Source organism: Raphanus sativus, chromosome 7 (assembly GCF_000801105.2).
Source record: "Raphanus sativus cultivar WK10039 chromosome 7, ASM80110v3, whole genome shotgun sequence".
Lineage (NCBI taxonomy): Eukaryota > Viridiplantae > Streptophyta > Magnoliopsida > Brassicales > Brassicaceae > Raphanus > Raphanus sativus.
Genome location: NC_079517.1, coordinates 7,669,601 through 7,690,092, shown reverse-complemented (window position 1 = coordinate 7,690,092; position 20,492 = coordinate 7,669,601). Strand labels below are relative to the sequence as shown.

The following is a 20,492-nucleotide window of genomic DNA, read 5'->3' as shown; positions in this document are numbered from 1 at the left end:
AAAAGGGTGTATTGAGTCTTGGATATATTAAATAGAAATTGGCCCATGGAAAGAGGCCTCAGAAGTCCATGTCGACTAAATGCATGGCCTGCGATTAACCTACGTGGGCACGTGGGATGATCCCAACTCACCAAACTTTTGTCTATAATTTAAAGTTTTAAACTAAAGTGTAATTTTTTTTTGTGAAATTAAACTAAAGTGTTTTTTTTTGAAAAAAATTAAACTAAAGTGTTGCTTTCAAGCTCACCATCAGAATCCATTAGGAGATGCCGAGATGGATACTTATTTTTTGTTTTATTCAGTTGCAACTTTTTGGCAGCTTTCAGTTGCAAATTACAAAAGAAAAAACAAATTGAAACGAAGAAAATATTGAAGAATAAAATAATAAATTATAGCAGAAAGTTATATTCATTTTTAAAGTATGAAAGAAATTTATATTGATCAAAGTCCTGAACGAAAATACATCCTAAATTTAGGAAAGATTTAAAGTTGTTATTATTGATAAGATTAGGAGTTTTTTTTTTTTTTTGCTAAAGATAAGATTAGGAGTTATCTACTCTTATATATAAATAGATGCTTATGTTGTTACATCTCCAACGAAAATTGTGTGTGTGATTGAAACTTTAGTTTTGAGTTATTTCTAAATCAATAAAGACAGTGTTCTTTATATCTTGATCTTAAGTGATATACCTAAATACGTGAGAAGTGTCTTTATTTTATTTTTTAATAAGTGAAATTTAAATTTGCTGTATATGTTATAATTTTATTTTTGTACACCAGCTCCATATTCATGAGACGGTGGATACTGAACCACATTTCTCAGCTGATTTTCTTCGTAAAGAATCGGCAAAAGTTCAATTTTCTCTTTCACCAGATATATATGTACCCTGTTAATAATTAAATCGGTGTGTTTTGTCGTCCGCTAAGGCGCTAATGACTTTACTATTTTAGCATTCAAAGTAATTTGCAGTATATTAAAAACTTGAATTGTAATTAAACTGTTGTTTAAGTTGGGTTTTCTTAATTAACGTCAATAAAATTTTCTTCACTGGCTACTATTAGACGCTCGTTCTCTTGATCTCGGCATAAAGTAAACGGCATGTGATATATTTTTTCTTTAACTGAGAAAAGCAATATAGTATAATAGTAAACAAGTTTTTTTAACTGTGGAGTTTTGTAGAGTTCATCAAGCAATGAATTTAACGCTATATGGGCCTGAACTCTCGTTCAGGGGGCTGTCCAAGTGCGTGCGCTTAATCTTATCCACATTTACTTGGGGGAAGCAAAATTTCTTGCAATAAGTTGTAGAGCTCGTGACAACAATAGAAAAATACTCTTCTTGAGGCAGGAGTGCCCCTTCAGCCTCCACAAATTTGCTAACTTGTTTGGCTCCTCTGAAATCTGAATAATAAAATTAAAAAATCTAAAGTAGAATTGTGTGAATGAAAAAAAGACTGCTACCTTGTTAGTTTTTTTAAAGATGATTGAAGAATCTCTGTTCTCGTATTTTTATCTCTCTCATGGTCTTTTTATAGAGAAAAATTCATAAAATTTAATCGATGTTCTTAGTAACTCTCTATCTCTAGAAGATAGGTACGACTTAGTGTCAGAATTGTATTTAAATATTAAACATATTCTAAGCAAAATAAAAACTTATATCAGGTCCAAGACAATTTTCCTAACACTGATCCTAATTTATAATTCTCCTTGAAAATCACGCATCCATTGGATACATAACAATTCTGGTAACCGATCTTTGAATTATGACCTTTCATACCCAACACCAATTTCTCTGAAGCTTTGTCGAGTTTAGTTACAAAACTTAGTTTTAACCTTCAATACATTGACGTGACACACTGCTTTGCCTCTCGATGCTGACGACATGATATCTACTTCGATGAGACTGGAATAGTTGGTGTAGCTATCACGAAGCGGTTCGTCATGAATTTAAAGGTTCTCGTACAATTTAGCGAGTAACTAGACGTATATGATGAGAGCTCTGTGATTTTGGCTGTTGGCGTTGGATAAACGGACCATGCGGACGTTTGTGTTTGGAGTGTACAGGGGAATATAGCCGGTGTTAAGACTCGATGGTTTGGTCGAGAAGAGAGAATGAGGTTGAGTCTGTTACGAAATCAATTCTTGCGCGAACAATAATAGAAATATGCTTAGTAAAAAAAAACATCAGAAAAAATGAGGCTGTTGATGATAGTTTAATTTTATTATATAATTTAATTAATAACTTTTATAAATAAAATTAAAGATTTGGATAAATATTTGTTTTTCGAAAGATACATGTTGATCAACTCACAGTTGTATTCAACAAATAAAATGTGAATAATTAGGCTGTTGATGATAGTTTAATTTTATTATATAGTTTAATTAGTAACTTTATAAATAAAATTAAAGATTTGGATAAATATTTGTTTTTCGAAAGATACATGTTGATCAACTCACAGTTGTATTCAACAAATAAAATGTGAATAATTAATGATTATCTTAAGAAAATAAAAAAACTGTTTATATTTTATTTTAGTACTAATTTATTATGATATTATAATTATGAAAAAAAATTCATAGACAGATAATTAAAAAACAAAAAGTCATATTTGTTTTCAAAAGTTAATTAAGCCACCCCACACTTTTTGGGCCTTTACGAGGCAAATCAGACTCACATTTCTACGGAAGAAAGAAAAACAAACTTAAAAGATGGAAAAAACAAAAAAGAAATGTCAAGAATGGTAATTGAACTCATGCCCTTTCGGACCAGTACCTGAAACTGGCGCGTTAGACCAACTCGGCCATCTTGACTTTTTAGATTTCAAATCGCTATATCATTTTCAATTCATGTGTATTTTGTATTTTGACAAATGTCATTCACCTTGTCTTGGTTCCTTCTCTTACACCTGCTAGTTTAGCCTCAATGAACTGATAATGAACTTTCTAGCGAATGAAAGCTTAAACCTTTTAAAAACCTCCCCTTTTCCTCCTTCCTATGCTTATAGACTACTCTCTTCCGTCTACAATCTCCGAAACCCATCTCTCCTTTCCACCAAAGACTCTACCTTTTCAACTCCTTTTAACCCTTTTCACTTCTTCAATGATCAATCAAGCTCAAGCCTTTGCACGCTCCAAACAACCAGAATCCTACAAGGGCACTTGCTCAGACGATACCTCTTGCCGTTTGATGCTTTCCTTACTAAATCCCTGCTCAGTTGGTACTCCAAGTCGGGTTCCATGTCCGACGCAGCTAAGCTGTTCGACGCAATTCCTCAACCAGATGTTGTTTCTTGTAATATCATGATCTCTGGTTACAGAGAGAATAAACTGTTTGAAGAGTCGTGGAGGCTCTTCGCTAAGATGCATTTATTGGGGTTTGAGATGAATGAGGTAAGCTATGGGTCTGTGCTGTCGGCTTGTACTGCGTTACAGGCTCCTCTGTTAAGTGAGCTTGTCTTTTGTCATACTATAAAGATGGGTTTTTTCTTGTATAAAGTTGTTCAGTCGGCTTTAATTGACTCGTTCTCTAAGAGTCTCAGGTTTCGGGATGCTTATAAGGTTTTTAGGGACACTGTATCTCCTAATGTGTATTGTTGGAACGCTCTGATAGCAGGAGCACTTAGGAATCAAGATTACGATGCTGTTTTTGATCTTTTCTATGAGATGTGTGGTGGGTTTCAGAAACCTGATAGTCATACATATTCCACTGTTTTAGCTGCGTGTGCTTCGCTTGAGAAGCTTAGGTTTGGGAAACTGGTTCAAGCTCGGGTGATCAAATGCGGGGCAGAAGATGTGTTTGTGAACACTGCGATTGTTGATCTGTATGCCAAGTGTGGGCATATGACTGAAGCTAGGGAAGTATTCTCCCGTATCCCCAACCCTAGTGTTGTCTCTTGGACAGTAATGCTGTCTGGTTTCGCAAAGAGTAATGATGCTATCTCCGCTCTTGGGATATTCAAGGAAATGAGACGTTCAGGTGTCGAGATTAGCAGCCGTACTGTGACCAGTGTAGTTTCTGCTTGTGGAAGACCTTCTATGGCCTCTGAAGCAAGCCAGGTCCATGCTTGGGTCTTAAAGAGTGAATTCTATCTCGATTCTTCTGTGGCTTCCTCCTTGATTAGTATGTACTCAAAGAGAGGAGATATTCATCTCTCTGAACAGGTTTTCAAGAGTCTGAAGGATGCTCAGAGGCCAAATGTTGTAAACGTAATGGTCTCTTCATTTTCGCAAAATAAGAAACCTGGTAAAGCAATAAGACTTTTCACTAGAATGCTTCAAGAGGGTTTGAGACCCGATGTGTTTAGTTTATGCAGTTTGTTAAGTGTATTAGATAGTCTAAGTTTCGGTAAGCAGATTCATAGCTACATTCTTAAAAGTGGGTTGGTTCTTGATCTCACTGTTGGAAGCTCTCTTTTCACAATGTACTCCAAGTGTGGTAGTTTGGAAGAGTCTTTTAGTTTATTCCACGAGATACCTGTTAAAGACAATGCTTGCTGGGCTTCAATGATTTCTGGTTACAATGAGTACGGTTATCTAAGGGAAGCTATTGGCCTATTCGGCGAGATGTTGTCTGATGGGACTAGTCCGGATGAGAGTACTCTATCAGCTGTTCTAACTGTGTGTGCTTCTCTCCCTTCTCTGCCAAGAAGTAAAGAAATACATGGGTACGCGTTAAGAGCTGGTATTGACAAAGGGATGCCTCTTGGTTCTGCGCTAGTAAACACCTATTCAAAATGTGGCTCACTGAAGTTAGCAAGACTGGTCTATGATAGGCTCCCTGAAATGGATCCAGTTTCGTGTTCGTCGTTAATCTCAGGATATTCACAGCACGGTTTAATCCAGTATGGCTTCTTCCTGTTTCGTGATATGGTCACGTCTGGTTTTACCATGGACTCCTTTGCAGTTTCATCCATTCTTAAAGCCGCTGCTCTGTCAGACGCATCATCTCCAGGAGCTCAAATTCATGCCTACATCACAAAGATTGGATTGTGCTCAGAGCCTTCTGTGGGGAGTTCACTACTTACAATGTACTCGAAATTTGGAAGCATTGAAGACTGCTGTAAAGCATTCAACCAGATCAATGGCCCGGATTTAATCGCATGGACTGCGTTGATTGCAAGTTTTGCTCAACATGGAAAGGGCACTGAAGCGTTACAAGTGTTCAATCTTATGAAGGAAAAAGGAGTGAAACCTGATAAAGTGACTTTTGTGGGAGTCTTGTCCGCTTGTAGTCATGGTGGTTTGGTAGAAGAAGCTTACGTCAATCTAAATTCGATGGTAAAAGACTACGGTATCGAACCAGAGAACCGCCATTATGCCTGCATGGTCGATGCTTTGGGGAGGTCAGGAAGACTTATAGAAGCTGAGAGTTTTATCAACAATATGCCTATTAAAGCAGACGCTTTGGTCTGGGGAACATTGCTGGCTGCATGCAGACTTCACGAGGATGTTGAACTCGGGAAGCTAGCTGCCAAAAAGGCTATAGAGCTAGAGCCGTCAGAGGCTGGAGCGTATGTTTCACTCTCGAACATCCTTGCAGAGGTTGGTGAATGGGAAGAAGTGGGGGAAACTCGGAAGCTGATGAAAGGCAAAGGTGTAGAGAAGGAACCAGGGTGGAGTTCTATCTGACTTTTAAGCTTTGGTCAAGCATTTGAGAATACAGTCCAAGATCATTCAATATTGAACTCTTTGCACTTGTTCCATCAAATCTTGAAGATAAAAGTGATAATTATGAAATAAACAAATCCTTAATCTAAAAGTTTGCAGGTCCTATCTATTAAAAAAGTTCAAATTCAAAGTCAAAACTATCTTAAATTTCTATAAAGAGTTTGAGAAGGAAGAGCACAGATCATAATCCACAAGAAGAATAGAGAAATTGCATCAGGATGGGTAGAAATCTCTTTACACCCGTCAAATGTCTTTTTGCTTTAAGAATGTTTTTTTGGATAAGTATATATTCTTAGGGTTTTGAGACTACTATAAATACGAGTCTAGAGGTATTTGCCTTGATAGGTTTTGCCTTTTTACTTTCTTCAAAGTTGATTGGCCTTTGTTCACAACAGAAGGGATGGAGGAAAAGAAGAGCAAAGTGATATTACATGGGATGTGGGCAAGCACATACTCCAAGAGGGTCGAGATCGCCCTGAAACTCAAGGGTATATCCTACGAGTACGTTGAAGAAGATCTAAAGAACAAGACCGAGTCTCTGATTCAACTCAACCCTGTTCACAAGAAGATTCCTCTCCTTGTCCATGATGGTAAACCAGTGGCTGAACCACTAGTGATTCTTGACTATATCGATGAAACGTGGAAGAACTCTCCTCCTTTCTACCCAGAGGATCCTTATGAAAGGGCCCAGGTTCGGTTCTGGGTCAGCTACATCAACCAGCAGGTATTTTCCCGGTTCTAACTCATCAGAGTGATACAGTTCTTGTAGGAGAATGACTGTTTCTTGTTGCAGGTGTTTGAGGTCATGGGTCGAGTAATGTTACAAGAGGGTGAAGCTCAAACAAAGTCTGTGAAAGAGGCTAGAGAAAGGTTCGAAGTTCTTGAAGATGGACTCAAGAAGCACTTCCCGAATAAAACCATCAGAGGGAATGATGACGTAGGGCTTTTGGACATCATCATCATCGCTAGTTTTGGAGTCCACAAAGCTATTCATGAAGCCATCGGTGTAGAGACAATTGATCCACTGAACACTCCGACTTTATACAACTGGATAGAGCGCCTGCAACAGCTGCCTGTGATCAAAGAAGTCCAAGTGCCACATGATAGGTTGGTGACCTTTCTTCAGAAGTATAGACAAGAGCATCTCCAGCAGGCTGCAAAGGCGTAATGGGATCAATATATTGGTATAAGGACTTATGTATGAGAATGAAACTAAATAAAAACGTTTGTGGTCCAAAAGTTGTTAATGATTTTCATTTTCTTGGGCGGCAACACAGTCCAAAATAATTCAATATTTAACTCTTTGTTCTGTTCCATCAATCTTGAAGATAAAAGTGATAATTATGAAATAAACAAATCCTTAAGGTCTCCTATCCACTGGAAATTTCTCAGTCAAAACTTTGAACGGAACATAAAATAAAGCCACAATATGCTTGATGAACAAGACAACAATGTTCAAAGTAGACACTCTGGTCTTAAATCTCTCTATAAAATAGTTTGAAGAAAGGAAGCACAAATCATAATCCACAAGAAGACTTGAGAGAAAGAGAAAAGGATGGAGAAAAAGAAGAGCAACGTGATATTACATGGGATGTGGGCAAGCACATACTCCAAGAGGGTTGAATTAGCCCTTAAACTCAAGGGTATATCCTACGAGTACGTAGAAGAAGATCTAAAGAACAAGACAGAGTCTCTGATTCAACTCAACCCTGTTCACAAGAAGATCCCTCTTCTTGTCCATGATGGTAAACCAGTAGCTGAATCACAAGTGATTCTTGACTATATCGATGAAACGTGGAAGAACTCTCCTCGTCTCTACCCGGAGGATCCTTATGAAAGGGCCCAGGTCAGATTCTGGGTCAACTACATCAACCAAGAGGTGTTTTTTACCAGATATCTCATCAGATAATCCTCCTATACACTGATACGGTTACTGTAGGAAATGACTGTTTTTTTTCTTGTTGCAGGTGTTTGAGGTCATGGCTCGAGTACTGTACCAAAAGGGTGAAGCTGCAACAAGGTCTGTGGAAAAGGCTAGAGAGAGATTCAAAGTTCTTGAAGAGGGACTCAAGAAACACTTCCCCAATAAAATCATCAGAGGGAATCATGACGTAGGGCTTTTGGACATCATCATCATCGCTAGTTTTGGAGTCCACAAAGTTTTTCATGAAGCCATCGGTGTAGAGATAATTTGTCCAGTGAACACTCCGACTTTATTCAACTGGATAGAGCGCCTACAACAGTTGCCTGTGATCAAAGAAGTCCAAGTGCCACATGATAGGTTGGTGACCTTTCTCCAGAAGTATAGAGAGGAGCATCTCCAGCAGGCTGCAAAAGCGTAATGGGATCAATATATTGGTCTGAGGATTTAATGTCCCAGAGGTGTAAAATAGATTAAGAATAAGAGTTAGATTACCGTTTGAAAGTAAAATAATAATTCCATTAGACAGTCAGTTATGAGAATGAAACTAAATAACCGTTTGTGGTATCTCCATGCTCTATTTTTTATACAATTTTCATTTGTTGTTATACTCCATCACTATAATAAAAAGGGCATAGTACTCAGAAATTTCTACACTTCAGATACCTTGTGCAGCTTCTCAGTCACTGCAGCTTCTTTCACACTGGTGCATTGGATGTTAATTTGAAAACGATTTGCGCCCATGTTCAATCCAGGAGAGTGCTGCAACAGAACAAAAAAACTGGATGCTGCATTACTCAATCTCATGTTTAAGAGATCAGAGCAACTCCAACATCTTTGTGTCTTCTGATGAAAGCTCACCGGGGGCATTAGCTACTTAGCCCAGTGGTTGAGTTACCATCTTCTCCAGGAATGGCTCTCAAATCAAACAAACTCAAACCACTTCTTTAAATAACTAGATCTGACGTTAGCCACTGCATCAGATTCATATGGCTACAACTGTGAAACCCTTTTTCTTGCGTAGCCTCTTATCTCTAAGGCCATCAAAAAGAAGTTCGTAAGCATAATATGTAATACAGCTCTTTTTCAACAGATCCTCCAAGACAAGCTTAGGAGCAGCCACCTCCTTTTTATCAACATCAAAAATAGTGTTCACAGCCTCAGGGACCAGTCCTCTCTGAACCATCCGATGGATAATACAAGCAGCCTCATAAACTCTATCCTCCACACAAAGACAGTTTATCACGCGTCCAAGCGTTGTGAGCGATGGAATAAACCCATTTTCCATCATCTTCAGTAAAAACCTGTACCCCAAATCGACATTTCCCGTTTTGCAATAGCCATCAACCATAAGCCGGTATGTGTATCCATCAGGAACAAGACAACGGTCAACCATCTCTTTGAAAAGCTTTTCCGCCACAGCAACATTTAACTTCTCGGTGAAAGCACGGATGATGATGTTATATGTTGCCGTTGAGCTTGAAACCTTGTGAACCTCCTCCATCTCCCGGAACAACTTGTATGCTCCATCCAAGTCTCCGCTTTTGCAGAACCTATCGATTAAAGTTCCAAAAGTAACCGCATCTGGATTCACACTCTTCTTTTTCATTTCATCAAGCAACCCCAAAGCTTCATCTAGCTTTCTGTATCTGCATAGACTCTCCAGAAGTATGTTAAACGTGAATAAGTTAGGACCACAACCTTTCTCCACCATCGTTTTATATGTTTCCATCACATCTTCATACTTTGACGTTTTGCAGAGACCATTCAGCAAAGAGTTGTAAGTGTACACGTCAGGCTCAACGCCATTGTCTAACATAACATCCAACATCTCAAGTGCCTTTTCCATTTTCAGCTGTGTGGAATAACCATGAATCAGAATGTTGAATGTAAAAACGTCAGGGAAGTACCCTTTGGAGATCATGACTTTCACAAGACCATCACCATCAGAAACGCATCCCATCTTGCACAATCCATTTACCAGTATGTTAAAAGTCTGTACCTCGGGAATCAAACCCTTCTCAGACATTTCAGTCGCTAACTGAGCAGCTTCCAGAATCAAACCCTGCTTAGACAACCCTTTGATCAGCGTGTTGTAAAGAATCACATTCGGCTTGATTCCTTTCCCAAGGGCCTCGTTAAACAATGCCAAAGCACGGCTCGTTTCACCTTCCTGGCACAACCCTTCAATCAAGGACCGATACGTAAACTCATCAGGCACAAACCCGTTGAAAACAGCATCACCAAGAATCTTCTCCGCAAGCTGCACCGTTCCACCTCTGCAGTAGCCAGCTATTAACGTGTTATAGGTAAAACCATCAGGCTCAAGCCCTTCGTTCACCATCCTCCCCAAGTAAAACTCCGCCTCCTGAAACTTACAACTCTTGCACAAACCACATATCAGATTGTTATACGTGACGACATCAGGTTTCGGTCCCTGCTCCACGAGACAACCCACCATACGCACAGCAGCATCAAGCTCACCTTTCTGACAAAGCCCCAGAACGAAAAAATTATAAGTAAACAGGTTCGGTACAAGGCCCCTCTTGATAACTCTCTCCAACAGCTTCTCACACTCCTCAACATCTCCTCTCTTGCAAAGCACGTGCACAACCCTGTTAAACGCACCAACGCAAAGAGAAACACCCGACGACGCAAGCATCTTCCCAAACACCTCAAACGCCTCCGCCTTAAACCCCTCCTCGTAAAACCCACCAACCACCGTACAAAACGCAACCGCGTTCACCTCGCATCCCTGAGAAGACATGTTATCAAGAAGCCTCAGAGCAGCGTGAGGCCGACGGGTTTTACAAAACGACTTCATCCGAATCGTGAACGAGTACACATCAGGCGTTATCCCTCTCTCCCTCATCCTCATATACACCTTGTGAGCCTGATCAAAGTACCCAGCATCGACCAACACGCTCATGATAGCGTTGTAAGAGAAGACCGTGGGCTCGCACTCGTAAAAATCCATCCTTTCGAACACGTCCACAGCTTCTTGGACTCTCCCTTTCTTACCGTAGTGTTTCATCACGCCGACGTAGACGCCTTCGAGCATGTGGTTACCGATGTTCCGCCGCAGATCGACCAGGACCTGTTCCATGGCGTCGAACTTGCCGTAAAGGCCGAGTTTTTCGATGACGCTGCGGTAGGTGGATAAGGTGTGCTTGAAAGACTCTTCCTTTTTCATCGAGTTGAAGATCTTTAACGCTTTGATGGGATCTCTCTGGCATTTGATAACCGCAGCTACGTGCCTCGGAAGCAGAGGAGGGTTCATTTGGGAGATTTAATGGAAATTGGAATCCCTAGAAAGCAGGAAACTTTCGTTTCGGAGTTACATACACAGAGACAATAGCGGAAGAGATCTGCGGAAACTTAAGAGAGAAATTGGAGGAGAGATAGATTGAGAGATTGAAAACAGAACAGGCGGATTGCATACGGTACGGGTCTGTATCGATTCCAACAGAAGAAAACAATTACGATCGAAGGATTGTGAAAATGTCGATAGGCACTTGCTTCTATGACCTTTAACGGCTACTCAAGGTAGATAGGGTACAAGATGAGAGTTTGTTGTTCTCTGCTTAAACAACAAGTTGATATGGCCGAGTTGGTCTAAGGCGCCAGATTAAGGTTCTGGTCCGAAAGGGCGTGGGTTCAAATCCCACTGTCAACATTTCCTTTTTTTTTTCTTTTTCACTTATTATTCCTTTTTTTTTTGTCAACTTTCACGTATTATTCCATTTCTCAGAACAATAATCTCCTTGTAAATATTTTTATCAGATCGTAATTTGCTGGTGGTCAATAGTCATAAAGTAAACTAGATCTTGACCCGCCCGATTGGACGGATGTTTACTTTAACTTATAAAAATATTATTATTTTATACTAAATTAGAAATTATTGGATTTTATAAAGTATATCCACGTTCTTTGTTATTATATAATTGTTATTATATTTAATGTACTTGTAATACGAAAAAATACTAATGTTAGTATATATATTTTTTGCGTTGTTTATTTGATATTGTAACCATATAATTTTTAAATTAATAATGACATATCTATCGTATTAATGGACAACAAATCTTGTTCGAGAGAAATATATTTTTACCTTTGTATTATATAAAAACTATAAACATCAATAATTATAATAAAATAATCAATAATTACAATGACCCAACAAATAATCTAATTATCAAAATGAATTATAATAGCAAATTAAATAATGTTGTACAATTCTATAGTAACAATTTAAAAAAAAATATAAGACCAACCTACTATATATGTTATCTTTGTGTCCAAACAACATTTTAGTTCATGTTGCTTATACATACGCGACACAAAGACAATGAACCATTTCATCAGCTATCTTCCTCGATGATAATCTATCTAATCTTATGTCTTTTTTTGTGGACAACATCTATTTCCTCTTATGTCTATTCACTTAAAATCATCTTATGGTAGCCTTGATGAAGCTAGAGGCTCTGTCTTCATGTAACAAAGTTTAACATTTTATTTTCGTTGTGAATATAGAATTGTCTACTGTTAAATATTTTACGTAATATTCTACATAATTTATAATAAAAGTCATAAATTAGCGTAAGTTTCAAAAAAAAAATATTTCTTTTACAAAAAAAAAAAGAAAAATATTAGTGTTAGATTTTTTTCTCAGTGGTATTCACTATTTAGAGGAAAAACGACTTTTTGTATAAACTACAATGGACATTAAAATGATAATAATAAACGTAAAGTTGAGTGAAAAAGCCCACGCCAGGCCTGTTAATGATGATAATGGCGAAAAGGATGAAAATAGAAAAATGGAGATTCTGGGAGATGAATGAAGAAGTGAACAAAAGTAGAAATGGCGACAGCGACGACGACGTCTTCAATTAGGTCATCACCAAACTGGAGAACCGTTGTGTTGTTCTGGACACTCTCTTTCACTCTCTTCTACTCTCTCTTCCAAATGGGTCTTCGAAACTCTCCATCAACTCCATCATCATCAGGTAAAATCAATGTTTTTTATTTTTTTTTTATTACACGATCTGATTAGTTAGTTTAAAAAATCTTTCTCTAACCAAATAAGTTGCCTCATTTTTTGTGTTTATACATTTGAGTTTATCTTTGAAATGGAACATGGATGTTGACTTGCTAACAGAAGCAAGTCACCAGAACCAGACCGTTCCAGATGTAAAGACCTAGTTTTTATTTTATATTTATAACACAAACAAATGTCTCTGTTTCTCGAGTCCAACTTGATGTTTGAGAGATCAAATGGGTACTTAAAATCACCATTATTTTTTTAATATGTTTATCTGAACCCTAAGGAATACTCAACATGTTTCTTGTTGATTGGAACCAAGTGTATGTTTCCAGAAACTTCAGAGATGCAGAGAGTGAAACCTGTGCTAAAACCAATGCATGTTCTTTTGGGAACTTGTTATGCGTTTTGTTAATAATCTCTTTTATTTAGTTTTTATCTATCTCTCAAGTAAGATAGTTAGTTGGAACTTGGAAGGTCGTTTATCTTTGGTGCTGTTATGATATTCCAGATCCCATTGCCACCTATGCGGAACGAAGCGCAAGGTTGTATGATAAGATGGAACGGGATTTACAGGAAAATGGTCCCAAGTTCCTTAAACAAGGCGAGACATCTCAGTCATTGTCACTTTCAGATCTCTTCACACTCGACGATGGCCTTTTATCACCTGTCCTAAATGTAGATTGTAACATCTTATTGTGAAGTGAATAGTTTTTGTATTTTATAGCTTAAAGGTACCGTATAAGTTGAGTCTATAAAATGTTTAGTTTACTTGTGTATAGGTTGCAAATCCACCTGTGCGAGCTAATGTGTTACATCTCAGCACAGATTACTCTCTCCCTGTCTCGTGAGTGTGTATCTTTCCCCCCATCCTCAATCCAAGTTGATACTGTTTCATTCAAAACTCTAAAAGGTGTCCTTTTATATTCAGGAAAGCCGTGAAGAGTGTGTTCAGTCCTTACTTCGAAAACAGTAAGCCTGCTTCTCCTTTTTTTCTTTTCAACACACTGCTGTGGATAACTAAGTACCAGATATATGAGTTGTGTTTTGTTTTGTTTATTAGCCATCTGGTTTCAGGACTCTAACATGTACCACTTCAGCATGTTTCATGCATCCCATCATATTGTCTCCGTTCCAGCTACCGAAGATGAGGTCTTCTTCTTTCACCTTTGATTTCTAGCAGGAACTTTAACCTTGTGAAGATTCTAGTCTCTTGAGCTTCTCTTGTGATGTGATCAGGTTGAAGCAGAAGTAGCTGCTGTTAAAGCAGTTGCTAACAAGCTCTGCCCTTTGGAGATTGTATTGGATAGAGTTCTCTTAACCTCAACAGGTGTTCTTCTTGGATGCTGGAAGGTAATTTTCATTCTCCATGACTTCTCACCTTTTTTCTCCTGTAACAACAACTGCTTTATAGCCTGTTTTCATCTCTCACCAGGTTAATTCTGGAGATGATCCCATAACCATCCGTTCAAAACTAAGATCCGTGCTTCCACGTGCACCAGAGAAGCAACTTGTAATATATCCATATCATGAACTTACATATATACACATTCATCTCTCATGGACACGAACCACTTGGTCTGATATACTTGTGTTGGTTTGTTTGTGTTTCAGTACGATGCGGCAATTCTTCATACATCATTAGCAAGGCTGCTTGGTCCTCCTATATCTCCAACCGAGGCAACTTTCTTTTTTTTCCTTCTTGTTTAGAAATTCAGAATCCAAAGTTGCACAATCTCTCTGACTTAGTGATTGTAGCAGGCTGGTTCTGGTGACCATCTCCAGGTTCTTCACGAACTGGTCACAAAACTAAATAACCAAATCCGAGGATTCAAGGTAAAAGCTCATAAAAAACTTAAGCTTTCTTGACCATACATGCGTACCTAAGTCTTTTAATATTTGATACAGGCAATAGTATCAGAGCTGTGGTATGTAGAAGAGTTCGATCTTCTAGCGCTTGCATTGGGAGGAAGAATGAAGGTTCGATCGTTCCCACTTGGCTGCGCAAAGAGCTAATATTTATTTTCTTACCGGATCCGGTTTTACTTTTTTTTTTGAGTAGGAAGATATCTGATGGTATCTTTTAACATCAAAAAACCATTATGTCATGTTCGTCATGTGTATATATTCTTCAATTTCTGGCACCTTACTTTTAGTCAAGAAAAATATTATATTCAAGTGTCCTGAAACCATATACATACATCAAAATTACAGAACTTTATTACATATCAAAGCTTGCAACTTTTTTTGGTTTCTTGTGTGTCAATCTCTTCCAGATGGTTAATTTCCTTTTTCTTTTTTGGCAACTTTCCAAAAAGCTTTCTATTATTCATCTCGTCTTTTTCACCCATTAAAAAGTTGACAACTTTTCAACAGGTCTACCACATGATTGATTATTCCCTCTCTCTCTCTCTCTCTCTTGATCTCCTGTGAGTAGTGTGTTCAAGTGGAGGAAAAATCAGGTTCAGAGCCAAATCAAGCTTGAGAGAATGGGATCTGGTGCTGGAAATTTCATCAAGGTTCTTTTGAGGAACTTCGATGTTCTTGCTGGGCAATGTTCTAATCTAGTATCTCCTTCTCAAAGTTTCTTTTTGCAGAGTAGCTTCTGCTCAGTCCATCACACACAGTCAGTGTTTTAGTTTCTGTTTTAGACATAACCCATGTTTAAAGTTCCAATCTTTGTCTTGTTTGAGTGAGATACTAATCGCAAATCTCTTGTTGCAGGCCTGTTGTTAGCCTCGTTTATCCACTGTAAGTGAATCTCTATTTCTCCCTGTTGGTTTCATCATGTGTTTTTTCAGCTATGATCTAATAATGTGTTTCTTCATTCTTGCAATGTCCAGACATGCCTCAGTCAGGGCGATTGAAACTCAATCTCACGCTGATGACAAACAATGGCTCACTTATTGGGTCCTTTACTCCTTACTTACACTCTTCGAGCTCACATTCGCCAAACTCATCGAATGGTAGTTAAAAGATGATTGAAACAAGTGAATCTCACTTAAATTCTTTTTTTTTTTTTTCTGACAATGCTATTGTGTAAACAGGATACCAATATGGTCCTACTTGAAGCTGATCTTGACTTGCTGGCTTGTGATTCCCTACTTCAGCGGCGCTTCTTATGTCTACGAACATTTTGTGAGGCCTGTGTTTGTTAACCCACAGAGTATTAACATTTGGTATGTGCCAAAGAAGATGGATATCTTCAGAAAGCCAGACGATGTGTTGACAGCTGCTGAGAAGTACATTGCAGAGAATGGACCTGGTGCCTTCGAGAAGATCTTAAGCCGCGTAATGCCCTCTCTCTCTCTCTCTCTCCTTAACCTGTCTCGTTCCAAAAATGTCATGGTTCTTTACTAAAATGTGTTTCTTTTGTTCCCCTGCAGTCTGACAAATCAAGAAGATATACGCAGCATGAGACCATGTATGGGGAAGAGTATCAGTACTAAGGGGACTACAAAAGCTTTTAGTTTTAGACTTGTGAGGCAAGTTTCATGTCTTTGATGTTGTTGCTTTTGCTTCTTTGTGTGTGGATCTCTGCTCTGTAAGAAACGTTTTAAGAAACTTTATTGAAACTTGTTCAGTTCCGTATTGTCTGAACAACAATAACCCCACAGAGACAATGAAAAGAACATATAGACTCTCTTGCCCCAATCATGAAAATAAAACTGTAACATGTAAGAACCCTAATAAACAAGTCAATAGCTTTGAAATGGCTTTCAAAATCCCATAACGGCACAGTTATACACAAAGCTTCCTGATGGCTTTGAAGCAAGAACTCTCCAATGCAGAGACTCACCCTCCCTTGGGACACAAGCATTGATCTCTATAAACCCTCCTCCCAGTGCCCTAGGCCCTCCAACGACCACTAACTGATCCCCACAAGCCCTAAACGCCATCCCCCAACCGTTCATCGAAGAAGCCCTCTCCGGCAAGTTCCCCACTTTGTTCCATACATTACACCTTTTATCGTATCTCTTCACCTCCTGCTGCTCGTAGTTGGCAGCATAAAGCTCATCTTTCACAACAGCTACAAGCGGCGGCGCCGCTGAAGCAGCCATTGCAGAGGAAGAGGAAGTCTCCTTTCCCTGACCTCCTCCTCCTCCGTTGCTTCTCTCCGGCAACATGTTAGGTATCAAAGTCCATGTCCCCTTTTTCAGATCATAGATTTCACCACACATAAGCATCTTCGAGTTTCCCTCTCCCATACCTCCAATAACATAGAAGTTCCCGTCCATGAACACGCTCGAACACATCTTCCTCGCCTTGTTCATGCTCGGTATGACGGTCCATTCCCCAGTCTCCGAGTTATAAACCTCCGCAGAGTTCAGTATCTTCCCACTCGGGTCACATCCTCCAGCTATAACCGCGACTTCGCCTAGACTCGCTGATCCAAACAAGCACCTAGGAGTATTCATTTGCGTACCAGAGGTCCACGTATTGGTCAAGATGCTGTATCTGTATATCACATGAGACATAATCTCTTTACCGAAGACAAGAAGCTCTGTGCCGACAGCAAGAGATTCTTTGTCCGAACACATGAAACATCCGTTGAATGTCATCTTAGGTACACGTAGCCATCTGTCTCCGTTTGGATCATAAGCTTCCCATTCAAGGAGCCTGCAGGAGAAGTAGATCCAGTGCTCCACGATACCCTTTGCTCGTCTCAGCCTATAAAGCTCGCTGTCCTTGATGAGCGAGCGGAAGGCTCTGTTCGTTGAGGCGATGGACTTGAAATCAGATAAAGAGCAGTGAGCTAAGCAGTTGAGCAGCGCGTTTTGGTCAAGCAGAGTTACTGGTGGAATCTGTTGATCTCCACCACCACCACCACCACCTTGCTGATGACTTTGGTTAGACCTTTGATAGGTTTGAGCAAGCAGAATGATATCCATAAACGTCTCAAGTAACATTTTGCTAGTGAAACTTCCTTCTTCATGAGTATTACCATAACGCTTCTTCAAGTAGAGCTGAAGCATGTAGTGTGCGTTATATATCCTCCACATGCTCTCTTCCTGATATGAAGATGGCAAGTTCCTTGAGACGAGATAACTCGGAGCCTCCAACATCAATCTAATCATCCAAGAAACAAAAGAGGAGAGAAAGACACAATGATAATGACATTCCACAGGTTCTTGCTCTTTCAAAGTCATGTGCTTTTTTTAGTTTGAAAACCAACTCAAAAGTAACAACAGAGATGATTGTAACGTTGAGACCAATGAGGGATTAGCTCCGACATCATATGTTTATAGGATAAGTTAAAGTCACAAACTTTCCTAAAAGTGTTTATCAGCTCAGCAAATCAATTCATTAGAATCCAAGAAAAAATCATCCGATCTCAAATTCGATACTAAATCTACAAAAAGAAGTGAACTTTTATAACAGGGGGAGACTAATTCATTAAATCAAGCTCACCACTTATCGGAGAATTCGATTTTAAGATCTGCAATAAAGAAAAAGACACAGCCCAGTTTAGAAACGATGATTTCAACAAATATATAATCATCAAAAAAAATTCCGACAGAATCAACCAAACTCAACTGAGTTTTTTTTTTTTGGGATCAAGCTATGAGGCTAGGGATCATATAATTCATCATTTTCTCCACATTTTAGCTGAATTGGTAGCATATTTGAGCTGTGAATTGCATTTTATTTATTTCGGTCACGAATGAACCAGTGGTGTGATTTATTCATTATAAAATCAAGTATAAAGCTGATCAATTTGTGTTCAAAAAAAAAAAGGGCTGATCAAAATTATAGTATTCCCTTTTCTTTACTACTATCTTTTCTTATGCCAAGATGGCAAAGAGAGAGTGAAGGGTTTAGTCAGTTTCCCCAATCTTATGCCAAGATTGCTTTAACGTTCGTGTTTTGTTTTATTTATTAACTAGACGCAAACAAATTACATAAACACATTTATTTTATTTTTATCAAACACAATTTCATAACATAATAAAATCTTAATACTATAAAGAAAAGGTCACTCTCTTCTCCTTCATCCACGTCAGATAATAGGGTAAGTAGACTTCGACACGTGTCCATTCATTAAAAACTGCGTTTTATTTAATCATGAAGACTTATTTGAGCATCTTTTTTTGGGTTTCGTCTATACTTATTTAAGCCCATATAAAAGATAGATCTAATTAAACGACGTGTTTTGTATTAGGGGTTGCGCGTCTCCATCCGAGATCCTCTCTCTGCGCGGTCTCCATCCTCATCGCACAACTGATCTTTCGTCTTCCTTCCCGTACCAGATGATACCAGTAACGGCTTTCTCTCATAAAGCCATCCATTAATCGAGCACCCATGATCTATATTAAATATGATTCTTGAGAGTTTGAAACTGGAAGGCGGTGGACGTTCTATATAAAAAGGTATGAGTTCTTGCTTTTAGAGTCATCCTTCGTTCTAAATCTAAACAGTAATCAAAAAGTCTGAGTTATGGGAGTCGATATGTTGCTGCTTAATTCCTAGGTTTGTTGTCTTCCTCCACTTGAGTTCATATGCTTCGTCTGGATTCTAAGGATATTCTGTTCCTAGCTTTTTATTGGCAGACCCTTGAAAGGGTTTCCGACCGTCACTCCGCGGCGGAGTTGCTTGCAGTCGTGGGGTTCAATAATCAACTTAAAAACTTCGTATATTCCAGATTTGGTTGCTTCTGCCGGGCTGGTCATGGATGTTACTCCTAGCCATCTCATGTTAGTATTTGTGTTCTTTTCCTCACTTTCACGGGCTCGAACGTTGTGGTCATCAAATTTTCAATTGATTTGGTTTCATTTTAGATATGTTTATTCACCACTTGCGTTATGATTCCTTTTTGTTCACAGGGATAGGGAGCAGTTTGATTTAATTTCGATCTGTGACAGTAACAATGGTTTCGGCAGGTATCAACTTAGTTCCCGTGATCGGAATGGGTTTGTTGATTTGATTTTGATATGTAGATACCGAACATGAAACACAGTCTCTCTAAACCGTTGGTTGACTAACATATGGTGTAGATTGTTTTCTTTGTTGATCACATATCAATCGTTTTCAGTAGAAGACTGATTTGAGAGTTTTTGAACTGTGTAGAGTATAGAACTGTCATAGATGTTGCAGTTCTCTTGGTCATCATTGAATAAGTCAAGGTATAAATAAATACTTATAAAGAGAGAAGCTTTGCATAGACTTTCAAATTATCTTTTTCAGGAATACTTTACTGATTTTAAAAGATTTACTGACCTGTTTATAATGTACCAGTGTCTTACTTACCAGGAGATTGCTAATATTCCCTTAGGAGATGAATCTATAAGATGTGGTCAGAACCTGGAGGTTAACGGAGAGAAAGCAACTGGCCAGGTTAATGATTCTTATGGTTTACTAACTTTATGTCTGGTGTGGAGCCATGGGTTATTGTGCCTTCTTTTAATGTTAATCCTAATTTGGTTGCAGGTAGAGGAGTTCCCAAAGATCAATCAGCTCCTGTCTATATAGCCATTGGTGATGGAAGAAACATGGAAGGATTTGCTCCAGTTAAGCTATATAATAAAGGACTTATGATCATTGCAAACAACCTTTTGATTAGATTTCTGATGTGTGATAGGATTTCTGCAGAATGACTGAGCCTCAGCCTAAGTACTCTGCCACAGAGAAGCAAGCTTTGTTCACATTATAATCTTGATAGAGAAGTGGACATATGGGCAATATGAATGGCACAAGAACAAGTTACGTTTATTAAGGCTGACACCATGTGGTTTTACAATAGGTTATGGCATTCTGATGATGATTCTCCTTGGTATCAAAATACCAGGTTATGGTGATATATGTTTTTGTATGCATTATTTGTAATTGAATAATGATGAATAAAGGCAATGTGGGTTAGTTTTT

The 20,492-nt window shown here is 38.6% G+C and overlaps 7 protein-coding genes, 1 long non-coding RNA gene and 1 other non-coding gene across 14 annotated transcripts; 7 read left to right on the top strand and 2 right to left on the bottom strand.

The window, feature by feature from the left end:
- The first annotated feature begins 2,732 nt into the window (after positions 1 to 2,732).
- LOC108818002 (pentatricopeptide repeat-containing protein At1g74600, chloroplastic) lies at positions 2,733 to 5,758 on the top strand. Its single transcript, XM_018590846.2, has one exon. The coding sequence runs from the start codon at positions 2,935 to 2,937 to the stop codon at positions 5,626 to 5,628; it is 2,694 nt and encodes an 897-aa protein (XP_018446348.1). The 5' UTR covers positions 2,733 to 2,934; the 3' UTR covers positions 5,629 to 5,758.
- A 151-nt stretch (positions 5,759 to 5,909) lies between these two features.
- On the top strand, positions 5,910 to 6,981 carry LOC108818004 (glutathione S-transferase U10). Its single transcript, XM_018590848.2, has 2 exons — positions 5,910 to 6,391; positions 6,461 to 6,981. The coding sequence occupies exons 1-2, from the start codon at positions 6,068 to 6,070 to the stop codon at positions 6,833 to 6,835; spliced, it is 699 nt and encodes a 232-aa protein (XP_018446350.2). The 5' UTR covers positions 5,910 to 6,067; the 3' UTR covers positions 6,836 to 6,981.
- An 82-nt stretch (positions 6,982 to 7,063) lies between these two features.
- On the bottom strand, positions 7,064 to 11,128 carry LOC108818003 (putative pentatricopeptide repeat-containing protein At1g74580). The gene is made up of 2 exons (XM_018590847.2): positions 8,255 to 11,128; positions 7,064 to 7,995 (listed from the first exon to the last, which is right to left on the bottom strand). Exon 1 carries the CDS (start codon positions 10,866 to 10,868, stop codon positions 8,574 to 8,576), a length of 2,295 nt encoding a protein of 764 aa, XP_018446349.1. The 5' UTR covers positions 10,869 to 11,128; the 3' UTR covers positions 7,064 to 7,995; positions 8,255 to 8,573.
- LOC108818005 (glutathione S-transferase U10) lies at positions 7,215 to 8,231 on the top strand. Its single transcript, XM_018590849.2, has 2 exons — positions 7,215 to 7,546; positions 7,635 to 8,231. Exons 1-2 carry the CDS (start codon positions 7,223 to 7,225, stop codon positions 8,007 to 8,009), a joined length of 699 nt encoding a protein of 232 aa, XP_018446351.1. The 5' UTR covers positions 7,215 to 7,222; the 3' UTR covers positions 8,010 to 8,231.
- Positions 11,129 to 11,183: 55 nt separating the features above from the next.
- Positions 11,184 to 11,264, top strand: TRNAL-AAG (transfer RNA leucine (anticodon AAG)). Its single transcript has one exon. It is a non-coding gene; the product is annotated as a tRNA-Leu (tRNA).
- Positions 11,265 to 12,378: 1,114 nt separating this feature from the next.
- LOC108818163 (uncharacterized) lies at positions 12,379 to 14,807 on the top strand. 2 transcript variants are annotated; one of them, XM_018591058.2, is made up of 10 exons: positions 12,379 to 12,594; positions 13,141 to 13,307; positions 13,412 to 13,476; positions 13,561 to 13,601; positions 13,693 to 13,781; positions 13,869 to 13,982; positions 14,065 to 14,142; positions 14,244 to 14,309; positions 14,388 to 14,465; positions 14,538 to 14,807. In XM_018591058.2, the coding sequence occupies exons 1-10, from the start codon at positions 12,450 to 12,452 to the stop codon at positions 14,643 to 14,645; spliced, it is 951 nt and encodes a 316-aa protein (XP_018446560.2). In that variant the 5' UTR covers positions 12,379 to 12,449; the 3' UTR covers positions 14,646 to 14,807. The 2 variants fall into 2 exon arrangements, with proteins under 2 accessions (XP_018446560.2, XP_018446561.2); XM_018591059.2 differs by having other exon boundaries at positions 12,381 to 12,594; positions 14,391 to 14,465.
- Positions 14,808 to 14,992: 185 nt separating this feature from the next.
- On the top strand, positions 14,993 to 16,216 carry LOC108818164 (HVA22-like protein a). Its single transcript, XM_018591060.2, has 5 exons — positions 14,993 to 15,255; positions 15,354 to 15,380; positions 15,473 to 15,595; positions 15,677 to 15,920; positions 16,016 to 16,216. Exons 1-5 carry the CDS (start codon positions 15,119 to 15,121, stop codon positions 16,076 to 16,078), a joined length of 594 nt encoding a protein of 197 aa, XP_018446562.1. The 5' UTR covers positions 14,993 to 15,118; the 3' UTR covers positions 16,079 to 16,216.
- On the bottom strand, positions 16,173 to 18,406 carry LOC108818162 (F-box/kelch-repeat protein At1g74510). 2 transcript variants are annotated; one of them, XM_018591055.2, is made up of 3 exons: positions 18,168 to 18,406; positions 18,042 to 18,069; positions 16,173 to 17,699 (listed from the first exon to the last, which is right to left on the bottom strand). In XM_018591055.2, the coding sequence occupies exon 3, from the start codon at positions 17,693 to 17,695 to the stop codon at positions 16,349 to 16,351; it is 1,347 nt and encodes a 448-aa protein (XP_018446557.1). In that variant the 5' UTR covers positions 17,696 to 17,699; positions 18,042 to 18,069; positions 18,168 to 18,406; the 3' UTR covers positions 16,173 to 16,348. The 2 variants fall into 2 exon arrangements, with proteins under 2 accessions (XP_018446557.1, XP_018446556.1); XM_018591054.2 differs by having other exon boundaries at positions 16,173 to 18,069.
- Positions 18,407 to 18,763: 357 nt separating this feature from the next.
- LOC130497460 (uncharacterized) lies at positions 18,764 to 20,492 on the top strand. 4 transcript variants are annotated; one of them, XR_008936453.1, is made up of 7 exons: positions 18,765 to 19,000; positions 19,101 to 19,324; positions 19,454 to 19,510; positions 19,698 to 19,753; positions 19,866 to 19,964; positions 20,058 to 20,137; positions 20,220 to 20,492. It is a non-coding gene; the product is annotated as an uncharacterized LOC130497460 (long non-coding RNA). The 4 variants fall into 4 exon arrangements; XR_008936455.1 differs by having other exon boundaries at positions 18,764 to 19,000; positions 19,454 to 19,753; positions 20,209 to 20,492; XR_008936454.1 differs by having other exon boundaries at positions 19,167 to 19,324; positions 19,454 to 19,753.